General features: G+C 44.4%; 2 protein-coding genes across 8 annotated transcripts in view; both read left to right on the top strand.

Annotated features, from left to right (window-relative positions):
* The first annotated feature begins 201 nt into the window (after window positions 1-201).
* Window positions 202-7,711, top strand: fam98a (family with sequence similarity 98 member A). Of its 2 annotated transcripts, XM_034552682.1 has the most exons (8): window positions 202-354; window positions 877-1,025; window positions 1,285-1,419; window positions 3,049-3,230; window positions 4,036-4,116; window positions 4,207-4,323; window positions 4,948-5,115; window positions 6,348-7,711. In XM_034552682.1, exons 1-8 carry the CDS (start codon window positions 317-319, stop codon window positions 7,065-7,067), a joined length of 1,590 nt encoding a protein of 529 aa, XP_034408573.1. In that variant the 5' UTR covers window positions 202-316; the 3' UTR covers window positions 7,068-7,711. The 2 variants fall into 2 exon arrangements, with proteins under 2 accessions (XP_034408573.1, XP_034408574.1); XM_034552683.1 differs by lacking the exons at window positions 202-354; window positions 877-1,025; window positions 1,285-1,419 and adding an exon at window positions 1,428-2,911.
* Window positions 7,712-9,085: 1,374 nt separating this feature from the next.
* si:ch211-195b21.5 (serine/arginine repetitive matrix protein 1) overlaps window positions 9,086-18,595 on the top strand; it is a 10,175-nt gene continuing 665 nt past the window's right edge. Inside the window, exons 1-9 of one of the 6 annotated variants that reach the window (XM_034551769.1) lie at window positions 9,242-9,350; window positions 10,974-11,139; window positions 14,857-15,002; window positions 15,102-15,711; window positions 16,106-16,676; window positions 17,202-17,269; window positions 17,367-17,463; window positions 17,550-17,668; window positions 18,170-18,595. The exon at window positions 18,170-18,595 is cut by the window's right edge and continues 665 nt beyond it. In XM_034551769.1, coding sequence (XP_034407660.1) covers window positions 11,041-11,139; window positions 14,857-15,002; window positions 15,102-15,711; window positions 16,106-16,676; window positions 17,202-17,269; window positions 17,367-17,463; window positions 17,550-17,668; window positions 18,170-18,595 — 2,136 coding nt within the window. In that variant the 5' untranslated portion in view covers window positions 9,242-9,350; window positions 10,974-11,040. Of the gene's footprint in view, window positions 9,351-10,973; window positions 14,605-14,856; window positions 15,003-15,101; window positions 15,712-16,105; window positions 16,677-17,201; window positions 17,270-17,366; window positions 17,464-17,549; window positions 17,669-18,169 lie in introns of those variants that run through there. The other 5 variants (XM_034551771.1, XM_034551767.1, XM_034551768.1 and 2 more) reach the window with 5 other exon arrangements.

Here is an 18,595-nt window from a genome sequence, read left to right as displayed (position 1 = left end):
TTTGAATCCTACGCACGCCCCTGGTACCATCTCTACTTTTTGTTTTTGTTCTGTACATGTTATTTGACCCATTTAATCGGAATCCATCCCACGGTGTATGATTATACATGACGGGGAGCAAAGGGAAGCAGCATCAGCACTTAAGGGCAGGACCACGTGGTTCCGCTAGGGGCGCTGGAGCTTCGGAGCGCTGTTCGCCAGCCGCCAATGACTCCTCGGAGGAAGCAGGAGAAGTTAAACGTGTATCAGCTGCGCTGGCTGATGTGAACACTATTTCATTGTGCGTGATTTTAGAGCACGACGACAGACTACTGGCATGGAGAATGACATTATCGTCTCTCTTGAAGATTTAGGGTAAGTCACGAAATGACACGCGCGTGCGTGTGGCACTCTTTTACGTGACAGGTTAGCTTTAGCCGCCGTAGCTAACGGGTCAGCCTCACGGGGGCTCTCGGTGAACCGGGGGCCGTCCCCGGTATTAATAGACCCGCTCGCTGGTTCCACGTAAGCCCGGAGCCCCGTCTGCAGAAGCTTGACGCTCCCGTCATAGTTGATGTGAGGACGGCTCCGACACGGTCCTCTCTCCGTGCACCAACCCCCCGGTGAACCGGTCATTGTAACTATATATATATATATATATATATATATATATATATATATATATATCTATCGTGTGGCCCCTCACAGGTCAGCAAAGGTCGCGAGAGTTCAGGGCGTGACTACAGAACCGCTTCTCCATGTGGCTTTAAAGCTCTTTGAAGGCTACAGTGTGACGTCGTGGGTGTCAGACCTGGCTCTGCCCATTGAACCGGTCTTATCAGCATGGTGTGCACGTCAGATCACATGTGTGTTCTGTGTGTGTGTGTGTGTGTCTAGGTACCAAGGGCCCCTGTTGGAGGAAGGGGCTCTGGATCCTGCTGTGAGCAAAGGAGCAGCTTCCCCTGAGTTCACTAAGCTTTGTGCCTGGATCGTCTCCGAGCTCCGACTCTACTGCGGGCTGGAGGAGAATGTCCAAGCCACCAACTGTGAGGCCCGGTTCATCTCCGTGATGTTTAATAGAACACATTTTGATAGAAGAGAAGAGTTCAGATGGCTCTACGAGTATCCGTTGTGTGTCTCGCAAGCCGAAGCTTGATGGCAAAGGGATGAAACGTGTCTGTATATAGAGAGGTTTTATGTTTGAGGTCTGCCACGTTGCTGCTGACACATCTACTGTAACTGTGATTTAACCCGACTATGCGTCCGTCTTGTGACGTCACGTGTGTGTCCTTCTACCCTCCCCAGGTCCCAGCGAGGCGGAGGCCTTCCAGCTGGAGATGAGCGGCCTGCTGTCCGAGCTCGCCTGTCCTTACGCCGTCCTTGCCAAGGGAGACGTCACCCAGAGGCTCCTCAACAGGACCGACTGCCTGCTGCTCCTCAGTATGATAACATTTTATTGAAGAAGTGCATTGCTCCATTAACCTGTGAGGTCAAAGTCTTTTGCACTGTAAGGGGACTGTCACACACACACACACCTGTGATTACGTGTTGCACAGTCAGACAGTGGTTCCTCTCGTTTGACTGCTTTGGCCTAGCAGATGGGCCTACCCTCTTTAAAGTAACTTTTCTAAATATTTACTTATTATATTCCTTCTTCAAATCGGCAAAAAATAGAACCGCTGCACAGAAAGAAAAGGAAGTGACTGTTAAGTTACATCCGTTATTTACCTCTTACAATGCCACGAGTTATGACTGGTGTGTTAACTGCGTAAAAAAATTAATCCAAGTGCACAAGGTCTCCTAAAGGCCTTTTACACACCGGGGCGTTTTATTTGTGCCTTTTTAATCGTCAATGTATTTTTTCTTTTTGTGATGGGTTCGGCAAAACAAAAAGCTTACGGCTAGATTTATTATTATTATTATTATTATTATTATTATTATTATAAATACTTGTTTTAACCATGTCGCATACATTTCTGAGGACGTGCACAGCCAGCGTGCCACTGGAATATTGTAAATCTTAGGGTATTGACTTTGCATTCAGCCACCACTAGATGGCAGCATAAGCAGCCTGTTTCAAGGCTCTGCTCCCCCACACACACAGGTGCAACAATCATAGGGAGGAAAAAATAGTGCTACCATTCATATTATGGTATACATCTACCCTACAAGTATATCTGCTCCGTCTACAAATTGTAAGCTGTTCAGTTACCAGATAACTAGCTGCAAACATTACATGTTCGATCCTGTTATGTTTTTGACGGGATGTAGATCTACTTGCTTACTAGGGCCGTGCAAAAATGTCTATATAACTGACTATTGCAATATTTTTTTTGCCGATATTGTATAGATACGGCCATGATAAATATTGCCAAAAAAAAGATGTATTTATGTTTATGGCATCTTCGTGAAACACACATACTTTTCTTCTTCTTTTTTTTTACAGAGTTTTAATGTAATTTGACTGCCGAGTTCAGTATAATGTGACGTATTAGACTATCCAGGTGGTGCACAAGTTGTATTTTCAGCTCTTTTTATATTTTGAGTAAACCAATAGAGTTCATAGCAATATTATAGTATTGTATTGTATCTGCCTCGCGTATCCTGCGTCTGTTTGGAACGTCGGTTGTGCACGTCCTCAGAAATTAATAGTAGATGGACTGTACTTGTACATCTCTTTTCTAGTCTTCCGACCACTCAAAGCTCTTTAACACTACATGTCAGTTCACACCCATTCATCCACTGATGGGAGGAGCTACCATGCAAGGTGCCACCTGCCCATCAGGAGCAACTAACATTCACACAGCGGAGGAACAGCCTGCGGGAGCGATTTAGGGTTACGTGTCTTGGCCACATAACACGGACTAGCAAAACTGGGGATCAAACCGCCGATCCTCTGATTGAAGGAAGACCCGGCCACAGTTTGCTACATGTATTACACTTTTCTTCTTCTTCTTTTTGACATGGCGACTTCTCATATAGCACTGTAACTTTTTTTAAAATTTGACTTTCTGAAACTGAAGCATCCTGTAATTGGGAGTTTAACCAGTCCACATTTTTTTATCTCAGCGTTTCTGGTGTCGGAGTTGGAGGCAGCGAGGATGATCCTGGTCACCAAGCCTGAAAAGAAAGCCCAGGAGTCGGGCAGCCCCATGTTCCAGGAGCTGAAGGGCATCTGCATGTCTCTGGGCATGTCCAAGCCTCCAGTCAACATCACCATGTTCCAGTTCTTCAGTGGAATCGAGAAGAAGGTGAGATGTGATGTGCTCTGACAAAACTGAACATGTTAACCTACATTATAAGTTGGCCAGCCTGTTTAACTCCTGGGTCCTACCACTGAATCAGATGGTTTGGGTTTAGTCTTCAAACTACAGAGGCAGTTTATTGCCACCCCCCCCACTTAAGGTGGACTCAGGCTCTTTAAGGTGGGCTCAGGCTCTTTAAGGTGGACTCAGGCTCTTTAAGGTGGACTCAGGCTCTTTAAGGTGTGCTCAGGCTCTTTAAGGTGTGCTCAGGCTCTTTAAGGTGGACTCAGGCTCTTTAAGGTGGACTCAGGCTCTTTAAGGTGAACTCGGGCTCTTTAAGGTGGACTCAGGCTCTTAAGGTGGACTGGCTCTTCTTACTTTAATGATCGGCCACTCTTTTGAGTTTTGCAATCTCCCCGTCAGAAAAAAAACGAGACTGCCCAAGGCTGCTGGTCCGGTCATGATGGTCTGGTCTAGGGATGTCGATTTGAGTTGATTTTGCTCTCGTTAGCCCGACACTCATTTATTGGTAACTAACTGGATAATTTGTTGCAGTCATTCTGTACACATACGACATCCTCTGTCCCGGGACCCTCGCATTTAGGAGAAAACTCCCCCCAAAAAGCCTCTCTAACAGGGTTCATAAGGGGTCCAACCTATTCCTTGTGGTTAACCCCAGTCTGGGCCCCCTTTCACAGGAGAAGGCTTAGGTTGGTTGGAAGGTTTTTGCCATGAACATTTTATTATAATGTGCACAAAATATTGTATCTGCCCGTTTGATCTGCATCTGCCTGTTGTCCATTTTCCATAGCTAAAAGAAGCCATGAGTAAAGTCCCACCCAATCACGTCGGAGAGCCTCTGCTGAAGAAGGCCCTCGGACCCTTGCACTTGGTAGATACTGAACATCCACCAAGAAATGTAACGCTGCATACGCAGCTGACCGGGAATAATATTTGTCTCTTTTTGTTCTCATTTTGCCAGGAGAAGATTGAAGCTATAAACCAAGCCCTTGTCAATGAGTACGAAGTGAGAAGGAAAATGTTGCTGAAGCGCCTCGATGTGACGGTGCAGTCCTTCGGTTGGTCCGACAGAGCCAAGGTGCGTGGACAGTCATCTAGACGGGGCCCCTTGGCCCTCTTGGTGTTGACTTTAGCAACACGTTGGCCTCTCTGGCCCGTACTGGTGTACCCCCCAGCCCCCTAAAGGAGGACGAGTATTCTCTTGATTGATTGTTCGGTCCATAAAACGTAAACGGTGAAGAATCATGCCACCAGTCTAAAACCTAGAGATCCACAGTATTCTATGAAGTAAGAAATTGGGGGGAAGCATCACAATCTTGAAGCTGGAAATGTCCAATATTATCACCCAATAACTTCTAAGGTAATTTGGTGATGTATTGTTAATTAACAAATGATTGCAGCTGTAAACTGAGTGCATCCAAACCAACTCTTCAAATACGTCAAACAGGATGTGAGTGTGAGTGTGAGTGTGAGTGTGAGTGTGAGTGTGAGTGTGAGTGTGAGTGTGAGTGTGAGTGTGAGTGTGAGTGTGAGTGTGAGTGTGAGTGTGAGTGTGAGTGTGAGTGTGAGTGTGAGTGTGAGTGTGGTTGGTTCTGCATTATGAATACTATACTATGACATATTACTGCTTCCAAAATAATTTGTTTTGGATTTCCAGAAATGAAAAACGATACTTTTGTGTGTTTTTATTTACTTTTATTAGACGCATGCTGAAAAGTTGGCCAAAGTCTACCAGCCGCTCCGTTCTGCTCTTGACACCAAAAGTAAAATCTCTGCCGCTCATCTTCTCGCTGCTCGACAAGACTTCTCCAAGATCCTCCGTACAAGCAGTGGCAAGATGAGGGAGAAGACTGCGTGTGCCATTAATAAGGTAGTTTATTAACGCGCTGGTTTCATGAGCGATGTGCAGAGGTCCATGTTCTGAGTGTCTATTCGCTGTACGCTAAAACAGGCAACGACTGATTGTGTCAGTCTGTAACACAGATGTGTAAAAGTTAAACAACACGGCCAAAGTTTTCAATTCATTTCTTATTGTCTCACAATCCCATGAAAAGACCAAAACAAACAATGTTATCAATACTGTTTGGCTCCCCACTGCTGTGTCTGCTCTGAGCCCCCAGTGGAAGACTTACTTTTGTGTGTGTGTGTTTTTTATAATGCGTTTTAAAAGCCGCGGGCACTGAAAACATGTTAATTTCCAAAAAACTGGTTCATTTATTCTAAAAACTTTGTTCTAAATTCACACACAACTCTAATGGCCGTACACCAAGTATCTAACATTATTAAAATCAAATGCCCCAAAAAGCAGATTTAAACCCTTTTTTCTTTTAACGGCTATGAAATTCTGGCCCCTAATTGTAATTAACGACTGCGCTGTCCAAGTTCATCAAACTACCGGATGTGGTAGTTTGTAGCCGGGGATCAAACCGCCGGACACCCCAGCTCTACGTCTCTCACACACACACACACACACACACAGCTGTTTGCTCCTCGTTAAGAGGCTCTCCCAAACACCTCCGTGACGAGGTGGGTTGAAAGTCCACTTTATACCCTCTTGCAGGAGGGATTTCTGGATTTGGCCTTGATGGACTTTCTGCTCGGCCTTTTTCAATTCCTGATTTTCACTGACAAAGTTAGTTCTTTTCTTATTTATTTTACTGACTTACACACCTCTCCTTAGAGCATTGATTATGAAGTGAATATAGCCCTATATCTTTAACTGTATCTTCACTTCAAAGGGTCTCTTCTGACCGATGTGGCCTTTGGCGCTTGTTCTAACTGGCGGATGCTGAGTTGACGTTACGTGTCCAGTATTGGCGACATGTACTTTTAGTGCACGTTTAATATTTTATCTTCCGTTAGACACCGAGATTCGGCAACAAGATCCGAACTACTTCCTGTCGGCTCAGCGGTTAACAAATGTGCCCCTTTTTTTTTTTATTCCGCCTCCATACCGTTTCATAAAGAACAGCGAGGTGGTATGAACATGAACAGGCTCCTATCGCCATGTTCTGTCAAACCCACAGAAACGTAAGCCCTTACAAGCAAAAGAGGGTCCGCTGTGGGGAGACAGTTTGTTTTAACGTGTGCTCGTTGTTTCAGATCCTCATGGGCCGCGTGCCGGACCGGGGAGGCCGACCCTGTGAGATCGAACCCCCTCCCCCCGAGATGCCCTCCTGGCAGAAGCGTCAGGATGCTCCCCAAGGCGGAGGACACTACAGTGGAGGCGGCAGGGGGGGCTACGATCACCACTCCCAAGGTGGCCGTGGAGGATATGAGAGAGGAGGACATGGAGGTAGAGGAGGAGGAGGAGGAGGAGGGGGAGGAGCAGGCGGCAGAGGGGGAAAGGTGCAGGGCGGCTGGGACGGTGTTGGAGGAGGGAGAGGCGGTTACAACCAGGGCCACTATCAAGATGCCGGAAATCATCAAGGGGGAGGAGGGAGAAGTGGCTACGGGGGAGGAGGTGGAGGTGGAGGAAGAGGAAGAGGGGACAACCAAGGAGGTTTCCAGGACCCTGGCTACCATGGAGGAGCAGGCGGTTACCATGACAACTACCAACAGGATGGAAGCTGGCATCAGGAGAGAGGAGGGGGTCGAGGAAGTCGTGGGGGCAGGGGAAGAGGAGGCCGAGCAGGAGAAACAGCAGCAGCAGCAGCAGCAGGAGGAGGTGGAGGTGGAGGAGGAGGAGGAGGAGGAGGAGGATGGGGAGGGAGAGGGGGGCAGAATTTTAACCAAGGAGGACAGTTTGAACAGTTCTTCCAACATGGCGGGCAGCACTACAACCAAGCTGGCTTCAATCAAGGCCGACACTACACTAGTTGAAGACGCAGTGAGGGGCTTCACAGCAGAGTCCACTCAAAGATGGACTCCATATAAAATATGTGAACAGATTTGAAAATGCCTTATCCTCCAATTTAGAACTTTCAGCACGGTTAAAAGTCGACAAAGTGTGTGTGAGGACGTAGGAGATCCACACAGATACTGTATACTCTGTACAGGCTGTTTTTGGAATTATTGTTTTACTACAGAGGGCAGTTTTATTGTCGTCCTTTGCTTTGGAATCATGGTGTGTTCATGTTTTTCTCTGCCTCCTCAATATTCAGATGATTAGTTGGACTCTGCTGACGTGACCTCCCTTTGACCCTTAATTAGCCTTATATTGGACATGTTTTTGAAAGACAGGAAAGCGTCCTGAGACGTCAGTCTTGGTGTATATCTGACGTTAGAAGTACACTCTTGAAATCCTTTAATAGTTTCATTGAATTTGACGAATACTTGAAAACAACTTCACGTTTCCAGTCTTTATTTTGTTTCAGTAGGTTTTGGCTGGAACCTCCTTTGTTACTTATTTAAAATGTCATCTTTTACTGCTCATGGAAGAGTGTGTGCATACAAATGTGGATGTTGGAAGGTTTGCATGAGTGTGTGTGTGTGACTGAGCAATAAAATCTGAAATGAGAACATTATCACTTTTCATTCAATGGTCTGATTGTCAAGGAACTGTAAAACAATAAGAGAAATGGCTCGTTTACATTTTGAGTACAAAAGATCTGCAGAGGGACAAAAATATAAATAATACAAATGGACAAATGAGGTGTATACGTATAATTGATTGCATCCAATATCGTAATATCAATTGATAAGCTATAACGGAACAGCAATCCGTATTATTAATAAATATCACTTCCACTTTTTAATAAAAAGAAAAATAGTACTACGGTGAAATTTATTTTATTGTTGTGTCCAAGGATATTTAAAATAATATATTATCTCTGATATTATACAGATTAATTTGCCTTAATGTTTCTGAGTAAATGTAACTGGCTGAACACACACGTGCCGTCCTCTTTGTTTACCTTTTCTTTGCGCGCTCCCGCTCCCTAATTACCCACAATTCATTGCAATGTATGAAGTTAAACACACAGTTACCTATGGAAGCATGGGGACGTAAACAAAGAGAGCGGCACGTGGGTGTTCAGCCTGGTTTATTACACTTACTCAAACATTAAGGATTAGAGATGCAACATTAAAACACATGAAAGCAGAGGATCGTTATGTATTTATTCAACAAACATTTTATTTAGTTGAAGTTGTTGAAAAAATAAACAAGTAAATAGATTTTTTGAAATGACACCTCGTCTTGTGAGGAAAGAGCCTGGAAGTAAAAAGTATAAAAATAAATACCCACAATTGTACATCATATTTGTTGAGGTTGTCATGGTTAAGTGCTGTCCCATTCGTATATTTGCACCATTTCAAGCCCTTAAACTTACACTTAACCATTTAACAGGTGATGTCAGACGTCAGTATATTGTCAGTACTAAAAAAATTCTCAAAATGTATTATTCTATGATACTATGTTACATTTGGATTATTTAGCTATGACAGAAAATTGAAGGAAAGGGCATCTATCATAAATGTATTTATTATTTTTACCAAAAAGTTTTGTATGTGTGTTATTTACAAAAAGTTTGAATTCTAAAAACTCTTAAATGCTGTTCCAACAAAAAGGCCATCAGAAAAGTAACGGCATGCATTGCCTGTGATATATTATATATATATATATATATATATATATATATATATATATATATATGTTTAGTATTTCACAATCTGAGTTTGTAGCTTAAGTGTTACCTTTTTTAAAAGAATGTTAACGCTTTTTTTTTTTTTTTCTATTGTCTATTTGTATTCTCTATACTCTTTTTATTCCCGTGACATGTTAGTTTACATGTTCCTTAAAGTGCAATTGTTGAATAAAGAATTCTAAAAAAAATTAAACAAAAAAGTGACCTCAAACTACTCTGAACTTACACCGGATGTTGTTCTGTGTTCCTGTTCTACTTCCGGTGGCTCCACAGTCGGCGCAGACCGAGGAAACTAACCTGAACCAGACCCGGAACGGTGTGCGAGAAGGGCACTTTCTTTAGTCCGCGACACGGGACCTGGCTCTTCAACGCGGACATGTACCGCCCGGGTAACGGACCGCCGCCGTTCGGACCTCCACCCCCCCACGGCCCTCCTTTCAGGCCCCCCGGGCCCTGCGGTGTTCCTCCCCCGGGACATTTCCTCCACAACAGGCCACCGAGAGAGCATTTCGTCATTGTACGTACCCGACGGGCTCGTGAAGCTAGCTAGCTAAGCGCATGCTAGTGATGCTAGCACACAGAGAAGCAGCTACACGTGTATCCGAGTTTGTAGAAGAAGAAGAAACGTCAATTCAATTTATTTAGTATCTTGTATTATTTTGTATTCTGTACACATGCGACATCCTCTGTCCCGGGACCCCCCCCCCCCCCAGATGTCCTGTGTACAGAATGAACAACATAACAGTTATTCAATGCACATGAAAGAAATTATTCACATAATGAGAGGACTAGGCTTGATGAGCAAGTTACAACTACCAAGCAGAACAGCAACAGTGGATATAGTAGAATAATAATGACAATAAATGCAGCAATGGTATTATCAATACTAATTGCAATGCTAACAATAATAATAATAGCAGGGTCCAGATATAACCATGGTGCATGTAAACCTGTGAGGGGAGAAAGCACAGAGGCTCTGGAGAAGGAGCAAAGTTATTAATGTGCCTGAGTATCTTCTTGTGTATATTCATTGTCCCAAAAAGGTTCAGGTGAAAGTATCTTCTTTGGGGCTCGTGGTTCACGGGTTATGTGATTATGTTACTAGGTGTTCTTGTGACCCTAGTTTTGAGGGTTACAACTGTTAAAAGAACAGTTTCATGGTAAAGTGTTGCACGTAATTAGATGTTATGGTTATAAGCAGGTAACATGTTTGATTTGTTGACGTGCTCCATCAGAATTACTGTCTGCTCAATCTGAAAGTAGCTGAAAGCTATGAAATGTGGGTTAAATCATATCCAGTTTATTTTGTATATATGCGTATGATTTGTTGGTGACTTTCTGAGCTTGATGACCATAACCTCTCTAAAGCCATGACTACATTCACCGGCAAAGAGCTCACTTCTGTGTGACTCACTTCAAGATTTATCATCATGGCAGGAGGCAGTTTAGAACATTAGGACATCATAAAATCATGCAGTGAGCCCAGGATTAATGGCACAAAATGCAATATAACCAACGCAACGTGTATGATAAGAGTGGCTGAAAGATGTCGGTGACGGTAGAGTTCTGCAGCGATGACGGAGGTTAGCAGCACACGGGTTCCCTCCACAAAAAGCCAATGGGATTCTTCCATTGGCTTCTTGGAGTAGTGCGAGAAAAAATAAATTGTACTTGCATGTTTTGTTCAGCAAAATTCTCAATTTTTATGATTTTTGAAGTGAATAGTCAGCAGAAGATGAAAGCTAACGTAAAGCTATAAATGAACTCGACCACGCCACGAAGCTAAAGTAGGACTAGTGTTCTACTGATGGCGTCCGGTAGTCTCATTTCGCCTCCTTTTTGTATCACTTAAAAGCTTCATAATTCACAAGTGGACATTTTTCTGATTTGAATTTTACATCGTAAAACAAAAAGTTCAAGTCTCTTAAGCTCGTTTTAACCTTTCAGACCCATTCACTTTGTGACGAGGGAACTGGAAGTGTGAACATTTATTTATCATTTTTTTGTGTTTTAGGAGATATTCCTGCAGAACTGTGTAGTTACTCACAATGCATTTATTTACAACTAGCTAGAAAGCTCAATATTGTTGGCAGCAGCCTCAACAGAATGTTGGTCCACGCAGCATTTCCTATGCCCGCAGCTTCATCCATGCATCCCGATGCCCTCTACAAACTTCCAATTTTCCTGACAGACGTCATTTCAACTGCATGACAACAGACCGTGCGGTCATATTTGTCAACACAGTCCAGATCAGCCACTACCATTGGCTACTGGCACTACCATATTCCTGCTTTACATTTGATTGGGTAAGTCAACTGATCTTTGTTTTCTTTTATAGAAAAATAGACACGGTTGTTTGCGAGCCACGCTTTTTCGTAGCCAGATAGTATATAGGTTTAAACATCTATGCAACCTAAAATACTCTAGACTGTCATTTTAAATTTGACTATGACTACTATATTTTAAATGTACACTTCTATTTTGTGTCACTTATGTCGTAGAAGTTATTATATTGGGATACATATATATTTTGTATCCATCTTATGCGTGATCAATAATCAATATGTCTTTTACATTGATTCCCATATTTTGCAGTAACAAATATAAAAGGAATCTAGGCTTGGCAGAGCCATTGGACCTGGTAGAAAAGCTGGAAAAAGTGGAAGAGAAGTTGCAGATCCACAGAAGAAAGTACTCCACTGCTTTACTGTGATTGGGGATGTAGCTCATTTGTACTTTGGATGAAAGCTTGTGTCAAATGAGTTGAACTGATAATTTCATATTTAGGTAAATACGACATTATGCAGTTATTGCGTAAGTGCACTTAAAGAGGCATACTATGCTGGAATTGAGAGGGATTACTTCCGTATGAGTCTTTGCCGTGTTCTTTGGGAATATGCTGCACTGTAGACCTTTTAGCTTACAGTACATCACTGTCAAAAGAGAAATGGGTCAATAGAATATCTTTGTACATTTTTACGTTTCTTACACGTTTTATTTTGTTGTTTTTCTTTTGATGGATTTTCGTTTTGGACCACAAAGTGTTAATCAGAGCTGCATTTAATGTTTATTCTTAAGTACAAATTGATCATTTCCAATTTTTGCTTTGAGATAAAATGAATGCACGGTTTCCAAATGTCTCTTTTTGTACACCGTGTTGATTGGGTTAACTGCTGAAGCTGGCAAGCTAACACTAACATGCTAGCCAGTTAGAAAAAGGCAACCGTAAGTCGGTTACCATAGCTTGAGCTTCTTCTTACATGGCCTTTCACTCCCTGTAGGAGTTATTAAAGAGAGGGTAACCGCTCTCTGAGCCAGCGAACTTGCTAACTTTCACTCAATAAGCTGCGATAGTTGACTCCATTCTGGACTCTCCAGTTCTCCTTTCCCTCAAAGGTGGTTGTGTCTAGATGGTCGAGGCCAGGCATCGACCTCGAATGGTTTAGGTTGGGATAGCAGCTAGTCTCGCTACCTCAAAGGTAGGCACTGTCGAGACATCTTGATGTTGGTCAATGTCGCAAGTTTCTATCAGATTTCCCTGAAGTTTCACTCGATGTGAACAAAATCCCACCATTTCACATTGTGGTGAGACGGTGATCTATCGGTCCAGAGTGAAATGTTAATGAAGTGCATTTAGAGACAGTAACTGTAGATTAAATCAGTTTACCATCCAACACTTCCATGTCTTCTATACATAATATGGATTGTATCATTTATTTAATTTACATTATCTGTAACTATCTTTTTGTTGCTATGTTTTTGCTCACAAAGGGAATTCAACAGTGTTTGTACAAGATATATCAACGTCATAAAGGAGACCTATCGGCTGTCTTTCTTTGAGCTGGTCCATTTCGTCTTTTCTCTGGTCACATGGTATCGGCACTGGCGACATGCTCCACATTTTTACCACTACGGCCATTCTCTGAGGAGCATATCCATATGCTGGATTCACAGTTGTGTGTTAAGGGGTTACAGCTAGCTACTTGGTAGCGGATGTGCACCTCCTGCACAGTGTAACCACACTCACAGCAACAGTGTTACGGCACCACAAAAACTGATTGCGTCTTTTGGTTTTAAGTGTCCAATGTTGGTCGAGAGTCTTGAGTGAAGACGACTTTGAGAGATTTCAAGAGCCTCAGTGGTCATTTTTTTTCAATAATGCACATCTAGCAAAGCCATTCGTACTGCAACACCTTCTGTTCACGGCTCTGTATCAAAGATGTAAACGCACCAATTTCCCTGAGTAATGACTCAAAGCAAACCTTCCCATGAAGTAAATACAATAATGTAAGCATAATTACTGTGGGGTACATATTCAATATAATACTTTTTTTCAGTAATAGTCAGACATCTGCTCCTTATTAGGGCTGCAACAGTACACGCATGTCACAGTTCGTTTCTTACCCAGGTTGAGGAGTCACGGCTTGATGTGAGTTAGATGCACCGAGGAAAACTAAAAGTAAGCATCCGGTTCTGTTTGGACTGTCGAAACCGTTTGGGGACAATAGAGACACGTCAAAAAGCTTTAGTATTTTACTTAAACACTTGCCATAGGCTATAGTGTACTATAAAGGAAACGTATCCCTCGTGCTTTGACATTGATAATACAAAAGAAAAGTGGACTAATAGAGACTTCTGCATTAGATGTAGTGTTGTAATCTTTTCTACCGTGGCCATATGCCAACATAATGGGGATTGCTTTAGTAATTGTTTTGTCTCAATCTGCCTTTGGTTGCTTGGAAGCATTGCGGTGAGGAGTTGGGCTCCGGTTTGCTTTTTCCTCGACCCACATCAGGGTGATGCATCGTCACGTATGCTGCGTTTCCATTCTCATAGCAAACAGCCGTGGAGTAACGCCGACACACCGCCCTCACCTTGTAGTCTGGTTTTATAGTCTGGCCTTTTAGTCTGGCCTTATAGTCTGGCTTTATAGGCCTTATATTCTGGCTTTATAGTCTGGCTGTATAGGCCTTATAGTCGGGCTTTATATGCCTTATAGTATGGCTTTATAGGCCTTATAGTCTGGCTTTATAGGCCTTATAGTCTGGCTGTATAGGCCCTATAGTCTGGCTTGTATAGGCCTTATAGTCTGGCTTTATAGGCCTTATAGTCTGGCTTTATAGGCCTTATAGTCTGGCTTTTTAGTCTGGCTTTATAGGCCTTATAGTCTGGCTTTATAGTATGGCTTTATAGGCCTTATAGTCTGGCTTTATATGCCTTATAGTCTGGCTTTATAGGCTTTATAGTCTGGCTTTATAGGCCTTATAGTCTGGCTTCATAGTCTGACCTAATATAATTGTTCAAGTTACACTTTCAGACTAATCTTGGTGGAAAAGTTCTGATCCTTGAATCTTTGTCACCTGTGTGTAGCTTGTTCATCACACACGTTGTCACATACTCAAACTTTCTGTTGCTCTTTGCATTTTTCAGACTTTTTGAGCTCCCCATCGAGAGATCATGCGATGGAAATTGTAACTAATCATTGGCTGCTTAACAGATGATTCAGTCCCTGATCCTGCTTTGGTTACTTTGTAATCTCTTCCCAAAGTATCTTGAATTCAGCCCAATACAATGTTTCATGATTTCTTAAATAAGAGCTTATTTAAGATTAGTTACAGCTTTCCCAAAATCAAACATAAACAGTAAAACCAGTTTCCTGCAAAAGAAATGTGGAACTAAATGTTTGCATTTTATTCTAATATTTCAGAAACTGCCAACTTTACAGCATTGACCATGTAGGTCAGCATAAAAGCAGCGATCCTCATGTCCAGGTTATTCCTTACTCCGTTATTTATTTCAGGTGTTGTTGTTGATTTTCTGTTATTAATATGTAAAACGTACTACTGTACACTGTAATAACCGCAGATCCACTTCTCAAAGATTTAAAAAAGATGTTTAACATGTTCAAGTTATTTGTCATTTGTAAATTATTTTGATCTTTTACAAATGATATCTTTACAAATTATTTTATTTTTTACAAATTTATAATTTGTCATTATAACATGAATTCTGAATACCCTCAGCCCCACTGTAGCGGCTTCTCCATAGCTCGTAGTACAGTGAATGCTTTGGGAGGCGGCCAGCAGATCGTCTCTCCTGTACAGCCACCGCACATTGAAGCCCCACAGTGGAACCCCACAGTTGTGGAGCACCACCCTTTGGACAGCAGGTATGTGTGTTAATGTTGATCACGAGAACAGTAGCAATAATGTTTTCATGTCTATTTTGAGTCTGCTGGCGTGTGAAGCACATGCATGCTGCTTTTCAGTGAGCGGGCTGGCGAGGAGTTCCTGAGATGCATCGCAGCCAACAAGCCTCTCCCAGACTACCTGAAAGGGAACATGGAGTTCAACCTGGCTGACGCGTTTAAGTCGGCCGATGTCCTGAAAGAGGTTCTCAAATCGGACGCCGAGTTCCAGAAGCTCGCGACCAGGAGCAAAAGCCGCAGTCGAAGCCGCGGAAAATCTCGAGCCAAGAGCCGAGCGTCCAGCCGAGGCCGAGCGAGGAGCAAAAGCCGAGCGCGGGGCAAGAGCAGGCCGAGGAGCAAGAGCAGGCCGAGGAGCAAGAGCAGGCCGAGGAGCAGGAGCAGGAGCAGGCCGAGGAGCAAGAGCAGGCCGAGGAGCAAGAGCAGGCCCAGGAGCAGGAGCAGGCATCGCAGTCGGAGTGGGAGCCGGAGCAAGAAGAAGAGTCACATGCGGAGCAAGAGCCGGGCCAGGAGGTCCAGGTCACGAAGTAGCAGCAGAGAAAAGGGCCACGGCAAAGAGAAGAAGAGGGGCCCCTGCCACAACAGCCTGTTGGAAGGACTGAAGCTGGTCATGAACAGCAAAGAGCTGGAGGAGCGCTTGCCCACCCTCAAAGATGCCATCCTCACTATTCAGGTAGAGCTCACCTTTCCTTCTCCAACATGGAAGCCTCACTAGGTGTGAATCATATTCTGGAGTAGATGTAGTGTTTCTATTGAGATCATATTTTGGTACAAGATAGATTCTTTCTTTACCTTTCCCAAGGACTTGTTTTGCTCCATTAAATCAACTCAATACCTACTTGATTACATAGATTAAAAACATGCTGACTTCCAAAGGTCAGTAAGACCAGTTTTAATGGTCATCACTCTTGAACCTCTAAACCGTGGCCGTCCCCCCAATAGAGGAATACCTATATCAATATTGACTGTGTGTGTGTGAGCTCTTTACATCCCTTAACATTGAGTTCATAGCTCAGCGATGAGATGCCACCTGTGATGACCATCTGCCATTGCTCTCCTCTCTCCAGGCCTCGGGCGAAAGCCAAACGGCGGAGAGCGTGCCCACCGAGGACGGACCTCGGCAGCTCGACTGCAACGAGAACGCGACGTCACTGGAGAACGACAGCATGCTCCTCCCCCACGACAGGGTGGGCAGCGACTTCTCCTGGCTCCAGGTGCAGACTCCTCCCGTCGCCGCTGCCCCGAAGGCGGACGAGCTTGAAGACGAGGAGTCGTTTCTGTACGGGAGTGACGACGCCAGGGGAAAGCAGGCCAACAAATTCTCCGGCGAACGCCTTGCGGCGTTCCCCCAGATTAGAGAACGTGCCAAGCGACAGGAAGCGGCCAGTTCGGCCGGTCAGCAACACCATCAGAACAAATCCGCACTCGCCTACGCCGACCTGGACAGCAGTGAGTGTGAGAAGATCAGGAACATATTAAAGAGTCTGGGCAAGGCAGACGTCAGCGAGATGATGGGGAAGATGCAGCCGTCTGCTGCACTTCCTGCGTCTGACCGAACGGCGGCGGCCGTGGCTTTGCCCGCGCTGCGTAACCCCGATGTGCGACACGCTCTGGAGTCTCTACAGTCACTGATCAAAGGTCAGTCACTGACCGTCAGCCTTGTTCACTGAGTTCATGGTTTTTGGCTCACTTTTAGTTGAGTTGCGTGTCTAAAAGTTGCTTTAACTTATCATTATGAAGTACATTTCGATTGCGCAATCTAATCTATAGAATATTGACACCATCAGCATTTAGATTGGCTCCCTGTGCGATCTCCCGGAAAGAACGAAGGCCTCATTTATGGCACAAAGAGAGTGCCACGACCATCGCGCCACCAAAACAGGAAGAGGATAGCGCTTCGGCGGCTATCCCGAGCTACCAGAGAGTATCATTGCAAGTCCTTTGCAGTGACCCCCCCGCCCCAGTAGCGTAAATGTCCGACAGTGGAACATCTCATTGTGACTAATGTCTGATATATATTTTGGATGGGTTGTTCTCCAGGTTTACCTACTGAGGTACAAACTGATGCCATCTGGCTTGAGGATTCATCTTCTCTGTCTTTACCGTTTAATGCTTTCGATATGAAGTACAGAATCATGTTGTTGTTGTTGTTTCTTCCTCAAGCGACAAAAGAGAAGCGTGAAAAAAGCGATGGCAGTGGCACATCTCCGGCATCCCCCGATAAGCACAAGGTAACGCACACCGGCTCACTGGCCGCTCGGAGGAAGCTGGACTCATTAATTAATGGTGAAAGTCTTTTATTTTGAAATGCTGTCTCGCGTTTCCCAGGCAGGTGACGACGAGGAAAGGGAGAATGAAAAACAAGCCCGAATAAGTCAAATGGAGTCCTTGATGAAGGAGCTGGAAGGATTGTTGAAGCAGGACGGTGAGGCGGCTCCTCGTGACCCCCGAGTGTCTTCCACTCTCTGAAGTACTTCCTGTGCTGAGACTGCCTCTCTTGTCCCTTTGCAGGGTTGAGTTTTATGAGTCCAGTAATCGGGTTTTACTGCCAGAAGTGTGAGGAGTTCATTGGAGACTTGAACAGTGCTGAAAAGCATGCAGCCATCCATCGCCATAGCAACTCAAGCAGCGTGAGTATAGTTCATGTTTACCTCCTCGTGGTGATATTTGTCAAGAAATCCCAGGAAATGGCCAAAACCAGTATTGTGTATTTATTTTTAGTCCCTCAACAAATGCACCGTTTTCCTTTCCGTTAACCAGAAGGTAACCTATTAATAATGCATTGTGGGTTTTGGTGTTTTGTTGTAAATAAAAATATATTGTTTCAAACGTTAAATTCTGAAAGCGAAGGGAAAGTTTCCCCCGGTCCGTGAAGTGTTTCTATGCGTTCATAATGTCCTGAAAGAGGAGGTGAAGCGGGGATGACAGGAGGAGGAACAAAGCAATATTTAGACGAGCAAGGATGCATTCAATTACTTTATAGATGTGGATTGTGTTTTGTTTTTGTTGTTCTCAAAGTGAGGGGTTTAAATCTCTGGCTTTTCCTCGACTCTCAGCCCCCCGTCACATTTCATGAAAAGCACAAACTTCTTCATCAACGTGCCGCAAACATTGTTCTAATGTATTTTCAGCAGAAAGGGCTCAAGGACAAGCCTGCAGGAGACGGCAAGGGACACTCGCGCCAATTTAGCAACAGCACTCAGCACCCACCCCCCTCGGACCGGACGGGGGACCACAGGAACCACAGAGACCCCCAACGAGACTGGAGGGACGACAGAGACCTCAGGAGCAAACGCCGCCACCACGGCGACGTCAGGGCCCACAGGGCCGGGCAGGACGGCGTCTCCTTGAAGGAGGAGATGAGGAAGGAGAGGATGCTCATCACGGTGTCCCGTGGACTGACGCCTCCTCCGGGCGGCCGGGTGAAGGAGGAGGCCAGCGAGGAGCAGACCGCCGAAGGCCACGGCAAGGTCAAAGTGGAAGACAAGGGGAAATCCTCCAAGGGCAACAGGGCCAAAGATGGAAGCAGCGACAGCAGCAGCAGCGACGACGACAAC

This window comes from Cyclopterus lumpus, chromosome 15, assembly GCF_009769545.1.
Source record: "Cyclopterus lumpus isolate fCycLum1 chromosome 15, fCycLum1.pri, whole genome shotgun sequence".
NCBI classification, from domain to species: Eukaryota; Metazoa; Chordata; class Actinopteri; order Perciformes; family Cyclopteridae; genus Cyclopterus; species Cyclopterus lumpus.
This window is presented reverse-complemented; position numbering and strand designations above follow the sequence as displayed.

Bases quoted from the DNA above. Each gene is read 5' to 3' on its own strand.
- fam98a (XM_034552682.1), top strand. From the start codon at position 317: ATGGAGAATGACATTATCGTCTCTCTTGAAGATTTAGG. The intron at 355-876 runs GTAAGTCACGAA...GTGTGTGTCTAG, and splicing joins GTCTCTCTTGAAGATTTAGG to GTACCAAGGGCCCCTGTTGG. The intron at 4,324-4,947 runs GTGCGTGGACAG...TACTTTTATTAG, and splicing joins GTTGGTCCGACAGAGCCAAG to ACGCATGCTGAAAAGTTGGC.